This window comes from Oncorhynchus mykiss, chromosome 11 (assembly GCF_057628025.1).
Source record: "Oncorhynchus mykiss isolate SJ-2025 chromosome 11, ASM5762802v1, whole genome shotgun sequence".
In the NCBI taxonomy this organism is placed as follows: domain Eukaryota; kingdom Metazoa; phylum Chordata; class Actinopteri; order Salmoniformes; family Salmonidae; genus Oncorhynchus; species Oncorhynchus mykiss.
In genome coordinates this window covers 69862292-69876504 of record NC_143032.1, presented here as the reverse complement: position 1 = coordinate 69876504, position 14213 = coordinate 69862292, and the positions used below count along the sequence as shown (strand labels likewise).

The 14213-nt window shown below is 42.6% G+C and overlaps 1 protein-coding gene across 2 annotated transcripts; it reads right to left on the bottom strand.

Annotated features, from left to right (window-relative positions):
• Nucleotides 1-4174: 4174 nt before the first annotated feature.
• On the bottom strand, nt 4175-13757 carry LOC110536283 (VIP36-like protein). 2 transcript variants are annotated; one of them, XM_021621998.3, is made up of 9 exons: nt 10870-13757; nt 9297-9415; nt 8812-8929; nt 8502-8584; nt 8272-8295; nt 7679-7840; nt 7469-7583; nt 6692-6811; nt 4175-6520 (listed from the first exon to the last, which is right to left on the bottom strand). In XM_021621998.3, exons 1-9 carry the CDS (start codon nt 11132-11134, stop codon nt 6378-6380), a joined length of 1149 nt encoding a protein of 382 aa, XP_021477673.3. In that variant the 5' UTR covers nt 11135-13757; the 3' UTR covers nt 4175-6377. The 2 variants fall into 2 exon arrangements, with proteins under 2 accessions (XP_021477673.3, XP_021477674.3); XM_021621999.3 differs by lacking the exon at nt 8272-8295.
• Between the last annotated feature and the right edge of the window lie 456 nt (nt 13758-14213).

The window sequence follows — 14213 nt, the reverse complement described above, 5'->3', positions numbered from 1 at the left end:
CATGCACTTTCACCACCTTGTGAACTTCATCATCTGTCGCCTAATTTAACCGGCATGGTTTCCCGATTCGCAGTGGGAGGACCAAATCAAATCGTATTGGTCACATACGCATGGTTAGTAGATGTTAATGTGAGTGTAGCGAAATGCTTGTGCTTCTAGTTCCGACAGTGCAGTAATATATACCAAGTAATCTAGCAAATTCACAACGACTACCTTATACACACAATGTAAGGGGATGGAATAATAATATGTACATATCAATATATGGATGAGATATGGCCATGCGGCATAGGCAAGGTGGTTTAAACTACAGTATATACAAATGAGATGAGTAATATAGGATAAGTAAACATTATTAAAGTGGCTTTATTTAAAGTGACTAGTGATACCTTTATTAAATCCATTTATTAAAGTGGCCAGTGATTTGAGTCAGTATGTTGGCAGCAGCCTCTCTATGTTAGTGATGTCTGTTTAACAGTCTGATGGCCTTGAGATAGAAGCTGTTTTTCCGTCTCTCGGTCCCAGCTTTGATGCACCTGTACTGACCTCGCCTTCTGGATGATAGCCGGGTGAACAGGCAGTGGCTCGGGTGGTTGTTGTCCTTGATTATCTTTTTGACTTCCTGTGACATCGGGGGCTGTAGGTGTCCTGGAGGGCAGGTAGTTTGCCCCCGGTGATGCGTTGTGCAGACCACACTACCCTCTGGAGAGCCTTGCGGTTGAGGGCGGTGCAGTTGCCGTCCCAGGCGGTGATACAGCCCAACAGGATGCTCTCGATTGCGCATCTTTAAAATAGTTTTTGGTAACAAGCCAAATTTCTTAAGTCTGTTGCGCCTTCTTCACCACGCTGTCTGTGTGGGTGGACCATTTCAGTTTATCCGTGATGTGTACGCTGATGAACTTAAAACTTTCCACCTTCTCCACTGCTGTCCCATTGATGTGGATGGGGGGGTGCTCCCTCTGCTGTTTCCTGAAGTCCACGATCATCTCCTTTGTTTTGTTGACGTTGAGAGGTTATTTTCCTGACACCACACTCTGAGGGCCCTCACCTCCTCCCTGTAGGCTGTCTCGTTGTTGTTGGTAATCAAGCCCACCACTGTAGTGTCGTCTGCAAACTTGATGATTGAGTTGGAGGCGTGCATGGCCAGCCACGCAGTCATGGGTGAACAGGGAGAACAGGAGAGGGCTGAGAAAGCACCCTTGTGGGGCCCCAGTGTTAAGGATCAGCGGGGTGGAGATGTTATTTCCTACCTTCACCACCTGGGGGCGGCCTGTCAGAAAGTCCAGGAACCAGTTGCACAGGGCGGGGTTGAGACGCAGGGTCTCAAGCTTAATGATGAGTTTGGAGGGTACTTTGGTGTTGAATGCTGAGATGTAGTCAATGAACAGCATTCTTACATAGGTATTCCTCTTGTCCAGATGGGATAGGGCAGTGTGCAGCGTGGTGGCATTGCATCGTCTGTGGACCTATTGGGGCAGTAAGCAAATTGGAGTGGATCTAGGGTATCAGGTAGGGTGGAGGTGCTATGATCCTTGACTAGTCTCTCAATGCACTTTGTGGGGAGATAGTCATATAGTTCAGTTACCTTAGCTTTCTTGGGAACAGGACCAATGGTGGTCATCTTGAATGTGGGGACAGCAGACTGGGATAGGGATTGATTGAATATATCCATAAACACACCAGCCAGTTGGTCTGCGCATGCTCTGAGGACGCGGCTAGGGATGCCATCTGGGCCGGCAGTCGAGAGGGTTAACAAGTTTAAATGTTTTACTCACATCGTCCACGGAGAAGGAGAGCCCACAGTCTTTGTTAACGGGCCATGTCGGTGGCACTGTATTGTCCTCAAAGCACGCAAAGAAGTTGCTTAATTTGTCTGGGAGCAAGACGTCGATGTCCGTGACGGAGCTGGTTTTCTTTTTGTAATCCGTGATTATCTGTAGACCGTGCCGCATACATCTCGTATTTGAGCCATTGAATTGCGACTCTACGTTGTCTCTATATTGACACTTTGCTTGTTTGATAGCCTTGCGGAGGGAATAACTACACTGTTTGTGTTCAGTCATGTTTCCAGTCGCTTTGCCATGATTAAATGCGGTGGTTCGCGCGTTCAGGTTTGCATGAATGCTGCCATCAATCCATGGTTTCTGGTTAGGGAAGGTCTTAATAGTCACAGAGGGTACAACATCTCCTATGCACTTCATAATAAACTCACTCACCGAGTCAGCGTATATGTCGATGTTATTGTCTGAGGCTACCTGGAACATATCCCAGTCCACATGATCGAAGAAATCTTGAAGCATAGAATCCGATTGGTCAACCAGCGTTGGATAGAGATAAGCCCGGGCGCTTCCTGTTTAAGTTTCTGCCTATAGGAGAGGAGCAACAAGATGGAGTCATGGTCAGATTTGCCGAAGGGAGGGTGTGGGAGGGCCTTGTATGCATGGTGGAAATTAGAGAAGTAGTGGTCCAGTGTTTTGCTCGAGCAGGTACATCAATCAATGTGCTGGTAGAATTTAGGTAGCCGTGTTCTCAAATTAGCTTTGTTAAAATCCCCGGATACAACAAGTGCAGCCTCAGGATATATGGTTTCCAGTTTACATAGAGTCCTGTGAAATTCTTTCAGGGACGTCTTTCAGGGCCACTAGGAGCGCCGCTTCTAGGTGAGCATGTTCTTGTTTGCTTATGGCCTTATACAGCTGGTTCAATGGGGTCTTCGTGCCAGCATCGGTTTGTGGTGGTAAATAGACGGCTACGAATAATATCTCTTGTTAGATAGTGTGGTCTACAGCTTATCATAAGGTACTCTACCTCAGGCAAGCAATATCTCGAGACTTCTTTAATATTAGACATCGCACACCAGCTGTTATTGACAAATTGACACACACGCCCACCCCTCGTCATACCAGCTACAGACAGAGTAGCTTCTCTGTCCTGCCGATGCATGGAAAATCACGCCAGTTCTATATCATCTGTCGTCGTTCAGCCACGACTTGGTGAAACATAAGATATTGCAGTTTTTAATGCCCCGTTGGTAGGATAGTCTTGATTGTATATTATACATTTTGTTTTCCAACGATTGCATGTTGGCCAATAGAATGGATGGTAGTGGGGGTTTACTCACTTGCCTACGAATTCTCAGAAGTCAGCCCGACCTTGGCCCCCCTTTTCTCCATCTTTTCTTCTCGCAAATGACGGGGATTTGGGCTCATTCCCGAGAATGCAGTATATCCTTCACGTCGGACGCGTTAAAGATAAAATCTTTGTCCAGTTCGAGGTGAGTAATCGCTGTTCTGATGTCCAGAAGTTATTTTTGGTCATAAGAGACCGTAGCAGCAACATTATGTACAAAATAAGTTACAAACAATGTGAAAAAACGAACAAATTAGCAAAGTTGGTTAGGAGCTCGTAAAACGGCAGCCTTCCCCTCCGGTGCCATTCTTAATAGCCAAAAAGCACATGGAAAAGGATATTTAAAGCCACATTTCAAACCACCTTCATAGGTGGTTTAAAGTCGGATACAATCCTGATTCCTGGCCATGCAACTCCTGTCTGAACGGTCAAATCTGATTTATTTGCCCTAAAGTGGTATTAAGACTGTAATTTGGCATATCTTGTTGCTTGCTAACTACTCTGTTGACAGTTGACAAGAACATGTGGTAGCTAACTAGCTTGTTAATTGTTTACAAACAAATTAGTGAATGTGCTAAAAAAACGAAACAGCCGCCTAGCTAGCTAGTTGACTCTGTGGCTAGACAAAAATGACTTGTTTGAAAGTTGGATCATCTTATCCTTTGAGGTTTTAAAAGTGTTCGTACACTATGATATTGAACATTCAAATCAACTGTGAAACGTCCATTGCAGACATTGTTGTCACCTTAGCTTGCTACATAACTTCCGAGTGTTAGGAAGCACCACCACCAAATCGGCCTACAACACTGCGCACACACCCGTCATTACTATGACAACTATTGTAGCCATGTCAGCAAATTACTGCTGGCTGAACACACACAAATCCGATTTGGTCATTTGTAACTTGCTGTTTGGACTGTCAGTATTCCAAAACAGATTTGAAAAACAAAACTGATTGAGCATTAAGCCCTGCAATGTGAACAAGGCTTAAGAGAGGTAAAAATACATGGCAAAATATGTTTCCAAATGGGCAAGATTATAAATGTTTTAGATTAGAAACGTTTATTCAAAAAGATTTGACACAGGAGCACTACAGTGCACATTCTCTTCATGTACACAAACAAGATAATATTTTAGTGGTAAATTTCAAAACTTTACATTTTCATTCCTCTGAAATAATTATTTAAATAGTAAAGTTTGAGTGGGTTTCTTCAAGATATCTTATGATGACAATAAATTACTGTCATATCACACAGCCCCAAACATAATTAACTAGAGACGTCAACATTTAATTAAGTAAACATTTTGTGTGAAAACAGCACATCGAGCCCCATCCATTCGGGCTTCGTTATGAACAAACAGAAATACACCGCTGGAGGGTCTCACATACGACTTTTGACCTCCTATAAACTGACATATCCTGGGTCGTATTCATTAGTGAAAACCATAGCAAAACTTTTTGCAATGTTAACCGTTTACCTAAACCGTTTTACTCAGTGGCATAGTGCAGTTCAAGGTCCAAATAAGCAGTATTATAGCTAATCTCATGGTATTTTACACATTTCGCCATGAGGCCGAGATAAAATGTGCTACGCCAGTGGTTTTACTCCAGTTTGCACTAATGAATAGAATACAACCGCAGTGGAGGCTGCTGAGAGGAGGACGGCTCATAATATTGTCTGGAATGGAATGGCATCAAACACCTGGAAACCATGTGTTTGATGTATTTGATACCATTACACTCCAGCAATTACTACTAGCCCGCCCTCCCCAATTAAGGTGCCACCAACATCCTGCGAACCCAGGTAAGGCACCAGGAAATAAGTGGCTGGAGAGGATCGGTAATGTAGCTTTGTAAATTAGATTACAAACTAAGGCTACTTATTTAGGGGTTACAGTTCAGCCATACCCAACAGAACCACCATTCCTACACAACCACTTCAGATAACTCAGTTCACATTTGAGGCTCAATGTGGATGGTCAATGTGTAGTTTTTCATTACAGGGTAAAAACATGTCAACATAGAAAACAACAAAAACACTCACAGATCAACAACACACAATTGATCAATCATAAAGGTCAAATAAAAGGTTGACATTTGTTGGTGTACTAGACAAACAGTTACTTCAAATCGAGTTAACACAAACACTTAATTCATTACAATAAATATATTCGCCACATGTGAGACGATCTGTTTCAATTAAGTGCTTGAGATAGTTGTGTGCTTGACACAATGGCTGGTAAACAACGGTTTGTTAACTTAAAACCTACAAAGGAGGGTCGAGAGTCTCAGAGAAAACGGAGTGTGTAACTTTGATCAAACAAATGGGAGTGGCATCCAATGACCTGCACAGTACGATATATCGATGGTAGTTACAGCACAGCAATACAGAATTGTCAAGGGCTAGAGGCTAGAATTGTCAACTAGAGGTTGTGTGTGTACATAGTGATTCATGGGCCTGTATTCAAAAAGTTACTGCATTGATCTAGGATCAGCTCCCCCGTCCATATAATCTTATTCATTACCATCTAGAAGGCCACACCTACTCGGAGATGCTTTGTGGATATGGGCCCTGATCTTAAACTGGCCCTAGCTAGGCACTTAAGTTCAGAACAATTATATCTCTCATTACACAATTATTGTGGCAGCTTAATATAATACTTCTTGTGGGCGTTTCATGTCAGTGCAAACACTTCTGTGTCTCAACGGCAGAACATGACAGCAAGGCTATAGTGCAATACCAACCACAGAGCACTATTCTCACAGCCATCATGCACATCACACAGCGAGTGCAGTGTGCTGATGACAGTGTCAGCGATTCACAGGTCATGGTCTCCTTTCCTACGATAGCTAACTTCGGCATGTGTTCAACACGGAGGTGAAATAAAGGGCAACAAAGACGAATCTCACAGTATTAAAAATGAAAAGGGTCACATTTGATTTATTTTGGCTGAGATAGGTTCATTTCTCTCAGTTGAGGTATTATTGAAGTAAGGGGATTGTTATGTAGTAAAGCTATGTATGGCAGACAGCATGTTGGTTGTATGTTGTTTAAAAATCTATGTGCTCCTTCACAGGCTCTTGCGCTCCTTCACAGATTATCCCCCTCTCTCAGACAGCATCCCAAATGCCACCCTATTCCTTATGGAGTGCACTACTTTTGACTAGAGCTCTATAGGCCCTGGTCAAAAGTAGTGCACTATATAGGGAGCCATTTGGGATGCTGACGGACTATCCCTCTCTCCTCTCAGTAGAAACGTTTGCGGCTGTTTTCCTTCCAGCGCCCGTACATGACGACCGCCACCACTCCCAGTACGAAGACACCGATGATGGAGAAGACTATGGTGAAGAAGAGCTGGACTCCACTCATCCCCTCCTCTTGCACCTCCACTGTAATGAAAGACAAACACAATCATGAAATTAAGACATTAAAATCAAATGCATTAATTGAAATAGACAGGCAAAAACAATTATCACACATTTTCTAAAACAAACAATTTCTGCAAAAACGATTAAATGATGCATGCAAGATGTGAAAACCTTGCCATTGTATAATCTTACCTTTATTCAATTGCTCAAAGTTATCAACACTGGGGACAGTGAGCTCTTCCTCCTCCTCTTCCTCCTGAGGACGCTCCACGGTCAGCTGGTACAGCTTCATAGAGATCAGATCATGGTTGTCTTGGAAACGACAGGAAGGGAGAAATTAACACAATTCAACATTCAGAATATTTCCTAATACATTTTTTACATTTCACACTTTATTCAGACAACTGGAAAAAGAGAGGGAGACAGGAACAGAGATCACATTAGGAAGGGTGGAGGTGGGGATCGAACCCAGGACTTCAGCATTACCGCTACACCACGAGCTTTCCACCATTCTCCATTCAGAATTGACATAGATCTGATTAGTATGAACTTATCAGATTCTAAAAATATTTGACAATAATGCAGATAGTGAAACACAAAGACAGTAAGTATTGTTCTGAGATGTTCAGACAGAAGACCAGACCAGCCCCTGACAGGTCTCCAGTAACAGAGACAGTGCTGTTCTGAGATTTTGGACTCCCGAGTGCCGCAGCGGTCTAAGGCACTGCACCTCAGTGCTTGAAACATCAATACAGACACACTGGTTCAAATCCAGGCTGTATCACAACCAGCCGTGATTGGGAGTCCCATAGGGCGGCGCACAATTGGCTCAGCATTGTCCGGGTTTGGCCAGTGTAGGCCATCATTGTAAATAATAATTTGTTCTTAACTGACTTGCCTAGTTAAATAAAGGTTAAATAAAAAATAGAACAAATAAAAAGATGTTCAGACAGTGGACCAGATCAGTACCTGACAGGTCTCCAGTAACAGAGGAGGCTCCAAAGAAGTAGCCCTGAGGCAGCCGCACCCCTGGAAGGTCCAGACAGTCCCGCCACTGCTGTTTGCCATCAACATCAATCTGTATCTGTAGGACATGAGGTCAAACATAGGTCAATATGTTACTAAATGCTAACAGCCACCTTTTACTTTATTAAATGTGGTGCTGTGTGTTTCTCTCACAGTCAGTCTGTTTTTGGTGTATCTGATGAGAAGGAAGGTGTCATGGGGAATGTTGCGCACTAGGGCCGTGCACCCGCCAAGCTCCGTAGACTGGCCATCACGATCGTGCTCATATGCCAGAGTCCCGTTTCCCACCATACCTGACACGTATGGAAACACCCTCTGCAGAGACAAACAGAAGTATTTGTGATATGCCAGGTGTTTGTCATTCAGTGACCTGAGACACACTTGTTACATCTAAAAAGGCACCCTATCCCCTAATAGGGCTCTGGTCAAAAGTAGTGCACTATATAGGGAATAGGGTGCCATTTCAGACACAACCATTGACTAAATGCATGAAGTTCTGCCAGAGTTATATTCTCAGGGAAACAGGAACAACTTCTGACACTCGTCTTTCGACGTACCACATATTGCACAAAATGGATGAGAGTTGAGACATGTCACCCATCAAACAAGTCAGAGACACGTAAATGATGTGTGATGGCCGACATGGATGGGACAGGTTGTGGTGTGATGAGGTTATAAATAAACAAAACATGCAATTCAATTCAGGGGAAAATGACTGGGCTTGGCTGATAGTTTACTGTAGCTACCTGAGTTGAAGGGCTGTACTTCTTCTGTGTGTCCAAGAGGGAAGCAAGGAAACACAGGTCGTAGCATAAACACAACACTGTACACCCAAACCAATTACACACAATCAGTGTTTGGGAATAGACACATCCCCATAATAAATAAATGTTGGGCTGTCCACCTGAGTGAGTGAGTGAGTGTAGGCTATTTGATCTGAGTAGGGGGACTGGGCAGAGGGGGGGGATTGGAGTACCTCATGGTTATTATTTTCATTGGGGTAGGTGTCCAAAAATACTCCAAGGCCGGTGAAGAGGTTCATGTTTCCAAACACAGGACCTGCAAGTGTTAAACCCCAGCATTCAACACTTTAGGGAGGCAATTCTGACAGCGTTGTAATATTAACAACACTAGAGACTTGAATCTTTTAACCTTGGTGTGCATCCAAAATGGCACCCTATATTACCTATATGGGGCACTACTTTTGAACAGTAGAGCACTATATAGGGGACAGGGTGCCCTTTGGGAAACCCTGGTTTGTGTGTTAGACAGTGCAAGTGCAGTACCTGTCTGCATGCGTTCTTTGGTGTACCACAGAGCCATTCCATCTCCATTCAGGTTCTTCTTCCCCTGGCCATGGATCTTAAAGTGCACCTGCAGCTCCCAGTCCCTCAGGTAACAGGGCTGTGGTAGGAGACCATACAGGCAGACATAGACAGTACAGTGAATGAGGAAAAGCAGGTTGTGGCACGGCATGTTACCTGAGAGCTCTCTGTCATAATATGTTCAAATGCTATGTCCTATATAGAGTAGTACATGTAGTCAGAAAGAATAGGCCTAATTTATGCTAGTGTTACTACAAATGAGGTGAAGTGATTGCCGTAATTTGTGGCGTGTCTGCTAAGCCTATAGGTTGCACGGCAGACTACAAACTATGATGTTAGAGTTCTTAACAATACAGCGACGTATGAGTCTTGGGTTGTCCAAGGATAAGCAGTAGTGTGCTGGTGGGTGCTGGTATCTACTTGGGGATGGAGAGCGCTTAACTCACAATGCGGCTCCAAACTGCTCCTTGTCTGCTCTGCAAGTCAGGGGTCAGTCGCACATGCTCAGTGGTGATTATGGCGTTGCCCATCAGGTCCCAATGGGAGGAACTGGAGGAGCCCACCCCTACCCAAACAAACACAATCAATCCCTATGCATAACTTGATATAGGCATCTTTGTCCAGTGGTCTCACCACTGTATCACAGCAATGTGAGAATATTGTAGCTCACCTTTGAGAACAAATCACGATCTTTGTCCTTTATATACACTGTACCAGTCAAAAGTTTGGACACACCTACTCATTCAAGGGTTTTTCTTTATTGTTACTATTTTCTACATTGTGGAATAATAGTGAATACATCAAAACTATAAAATAACACATTTGGAATATTGTAGTAACCTAAAAAAGTGTTAAATCAAAATATATTTTATATTTGAGATTCTTCAAAGTATCCACCCTTTGCCTTGATGACAGCTTTGCACATTCTTGTAATTTTTGGCACATATTTTTTCAATATATTTGTCTTTATTATTTTCCCTTAACCCTACCCACCCCTCTTAATTGGAGTAAACTAATGGACAACAACACTTAGGTTCCTACTTCAAGTTTATACATACTATTTACATTTTACAGACCCAATGCACTTTACAACAGTTAACTTTCGTTTGTTTTTAATCCCACCCTTCAGCTACCATCAACCCCTCCCATCCAGCTTGATTTCTACATTGACATATATTTTTAACTGTGCTGTTTCACAAAAATTCAAAATATAAATTTCTCAGACACAGCATATTTTACATTTGTCATCTTGTTGTTTTAAATCTCACCCTTCAGAGCCACTCAAACCTTCCCATCTATCCCCCAACACCATCAATTTATTTTATTTGCCATATATTTTTCAACACTGCTGTGATGTTTCACAAAAGTTCTGAACCTTTCTATTCTAAATGTTTCTACAGATTGTAAATTAAAGAGGAATATAATAATACTTTTAGCAAAAATGTTTTTGATCGACTGAGTGACTTTTTAAATCACCGTGTAGTGCTATCTGCAAAGTTAGCTCCAGGTAAATGTTGCACTTCAACCGAACTCTTGTCCTTTTTAGAGGGATCAATGCAGAAGCTACATTTGTAAAATACCTAGTTTGCTACCCATAATGTCATCATTAAATGGTTGTTTATTGTGGTGATCCACCTTGGATAACACAATTCTCTACACATTTACATAACTACACCGTATTATTTTACTATCAATAATCTACCACCTTCCCGTATTGGGAATCATTGCGCAATAAATGCAATCCAATGAAGGTGGCACTTGTTAGCTAGGTGGGTTAACACTATACTGCCAATACCCATATCGCAACATTAGAGACAATAGCGAATGCTAGCTATGCAGTAAGTTATTTCTGATTAACTCAATACTGGTTTTGTAGAAGACTCAATGTCAATATTTGTATACGTTGTCTGGAAATCAAAAGATAAAATAATTCTGAAACCAAAACAGGTCGCAGCAAAGAAGAACGCGAAGGGGGAGAGATTTTCGACACAACACCGGCAAAAGACAGCCCAACGTTACCTTGGTATGGTTTGGTAAGCGAGTGCTCCCTTTTTAAAAAGTCATCCATTTCGTAGCCATCGTCTGCCAGACACTGCCACGTTAAAATAAGGACAATCGTAAACAGACATGTTAATTTATGATTGTTTCGCTGATTAAACATTAAATCAAATATCTGAAAACTGCTCAACCGAAAACAATTAGACTTGCTCATGGTGGCGGCCATTCTTCTTCTTCGGTGGTTTATCTGCGGTTGCCATCCAATTTTATGATGCATTACCGCCATATACTGTACTGGAGTGTGGGCCAGAGACACGAAGAAACGAAATGCTACCTATTTTTTTATATAACCTTTATTTAACTAGGCAAGTCAGTTAAGAACAAATTCTTATTTACAATGATGGCCAAACCCGGGCGACGCTGGGCCAATTGTGCGCCACCCAATCACAGCCGGTGATGCAGCCTGGATCCTGCCAGCGGTTTCTCTTTAAAAAAATATTTGAGACTGTATCTAATGACGTTATGCTCAGCATGCTCTTTAAACTAATTTCCTGTATCCCCTTCTCCCTCATACAGGATCTCAGCCTCTGTCTTTCCCTCTCATACTGCCCACACTGTATCAGTCAGTACATGCTCTGCTGTCTCTATTTCCTGGCATTAACCACATTTTCCTGTTGGATCCTTTCCAATCACATTTAAAGTCTTATTCATCCGGCTGTGTCCCACCCTTAGTCTTATGAAAATAGCCTCCTCTCTTCTGTCTCTTCCTGCCGTCCCCTCCTACCCAACTTGACGTACCAGTAACTAGTGGTTTGACCAATCAAAATCTAAGCTTTAAGATTGTTTTTATCACACGGATTGGGATATGTTCCGGTCAGCCTCAGAGTATAACATCGACCTATCCACTGACTCGGTGAGTGAATTTATAAGGAAGTGCACTGGAGAAGTCGTACCCACTGTGACTATTAAAACCTACCCTAACCAGAAACCGTGGATGGATGGTGGCAACCACCGCATTTAACCATGGAAAGAGGTCTCGGAATATGTCTGAAGGCAACCAAACAAGGCAAGGCAATCAAACAAGCGAAATGCCTGTACATGGACAAAGTGGAGTGGCATGACACAAGTAATTTTTCCAACAATTGTTTACAAACAGATGATTTCACTTATAATTCACTGTATCACAATTCCAGTTGGTCAGAAGTTTACATACACTAAGTTGACTGTGCCTTTAAACAGCTTGGAAAATTCCAGAAAATTATGTCATGGCTTTAGAAGCTTCTGATAGGCTAATTGACATCATTTGAGTCAATTGAAGGTTTACCTGTGGCTGTATTTCAAGGCATACCTTCAAACTCAGTGCCTCTTTGCTTGACATCATGGGAAAATCAAAAGAAATCAGCCAAGACCTCAGAAAAAAATTGTAGACCTCCACAAGTTATCCTTGGGAGCAATTTCCAAACGCCTGAAGGTACCACGTTCATCTGTACAAACAATAAGTATAAACACCAAGGGGCCACGCAGCCGTCATACCGCTCAGGAAGGAGATGCGTTCTGTCTCCTAGAGATCAACGTACTTTGGTGCGAAAAGTGCAAATCAATCCCAGAACAACAGCAAAGGCCCTTTTTGAAGATGCTGGAGGAAACAGGTGCAAAAGTATCTATATCCACAGTAAAACAAGTCCTATATCGACATAACCTGAAAGGCCACTCAGGAAGGAAGAAGCCACTGCTGAAAAACCGACATAAAAAAGCCAGACTACGGTTGGGGACAAAGATCATACTTTTTGGAGAAATGTCCTCTGGTCTTATGAAACAAAAATAGAACTGTTTGGCCATAATGACCATCGTTATGTTTGGAGGAAAAAGGGGGAGGCTTGCAAGCCGAAGAACACCATCCCAACCGTGAAGCACGGGGGTGGCAGCATCATGTTGTGGGGGTGCTTTGCTGCAGGAGGGACTGGTGCACTTCACAAAATATATGGCTTCATGAGGAAGGAAAATGATGTGGATATATTGAAGCAACATCTCAAGACATCAGTGAGGAAGTTAAAGCTTTGTCACAAGTGAGTCTTCCAAATGGACAATGACCCCAAGCACACTTCCAAAGTTGTGGCAAAATGGCTTATGGACAACAAAGTCAGGGTATTGGAGTGGCCGTCACAAAGCCCTGCCCTCAGTCATATAGGAAATTTGTGGGCAGAACTCAAAAGCGTGTACGAGCAAGGAGGCCTACAAACCTGACTCAGTTACACCAGCTCTGTCAGGAAGAATTGGCCAAAATTCACCCCAACTTATTGTGGGAAGCTTGTGGAAGGCTACCCGAAACATTTGACCCAAGTAAAAAAAAAATACGGCAATACACTCAACTAGTATTTGGTAGCATGTAAACTTCTGACCCACTGGGAATGTGATGAAAGAAATAAAAGCTGAAATAAATAATTCTCTACTATTATTCTGACATTTCACATTCTTAAAATAAAGTGGTGATCCTAACTGACCTAATACAGGGAATTTTTACTAGGATAAATTGTCAGGAATTGTGAAAAACTGAGTTTAAATGTATTTGGCTAAGGTGTATTTAAACCTCCGATTTCAACTATCTTACATTACTCATATCATATGTATATACTCTGTTTTATACCATCTATTGCACCTTGCCTATGCCGCTCGGCCAACGCTCATCCATATATTTATATGTACATATTCTCATTCACCTCTTTTAGATGTGTGTGTATTAGGTAGTTGTTGGGGAATTGTTAGATTACTTGTTAAATATTACTGCACTGTCGGAACCAGAATCACAAGCATTTCGCTACACTTACATTAACATCTGCTAACCATGTGTATGTGACCAATACAATTTGATTTGATTTGGAACTTTCCGAAGAACTTGGAATAAATGTCTGCCCTTAGTGTCTCTGTTCCATTACTCCTGCCATCTCGGCACCACCACTTTTTACCTCTGCCTTGCTCATTGAAACATTCACATCCCCACTACTAAGTGCTTGTTTAGTCAGTACATCAGCTGCCTCGTTCCCCTATCTGTGTAAATGGTCACAAAATCCTGATATACAATATCCAGATGTCTATTAAATTAATCAGATGGATCAACCCCCTCCCTATCTTTCCGTAGTCTCTCCAACACTTCGAGATCAACTACTGGAGGAGGGGGTAGCCATGGTGGGTTCACAGGAATAACTGCCGTGGGGCTAAACTCCCTTCCATAGCGTCCCATCTCCCTCGCCTGGGTATTACCCACCCACCCACCCACCCACCCAAAGCTCATGTTCTGTCCTCTCTCATGTTCCCAGCATATTTGTAGAATCCCTTTTGCAGGATGAGACACCCATGTCCCTGTAGGT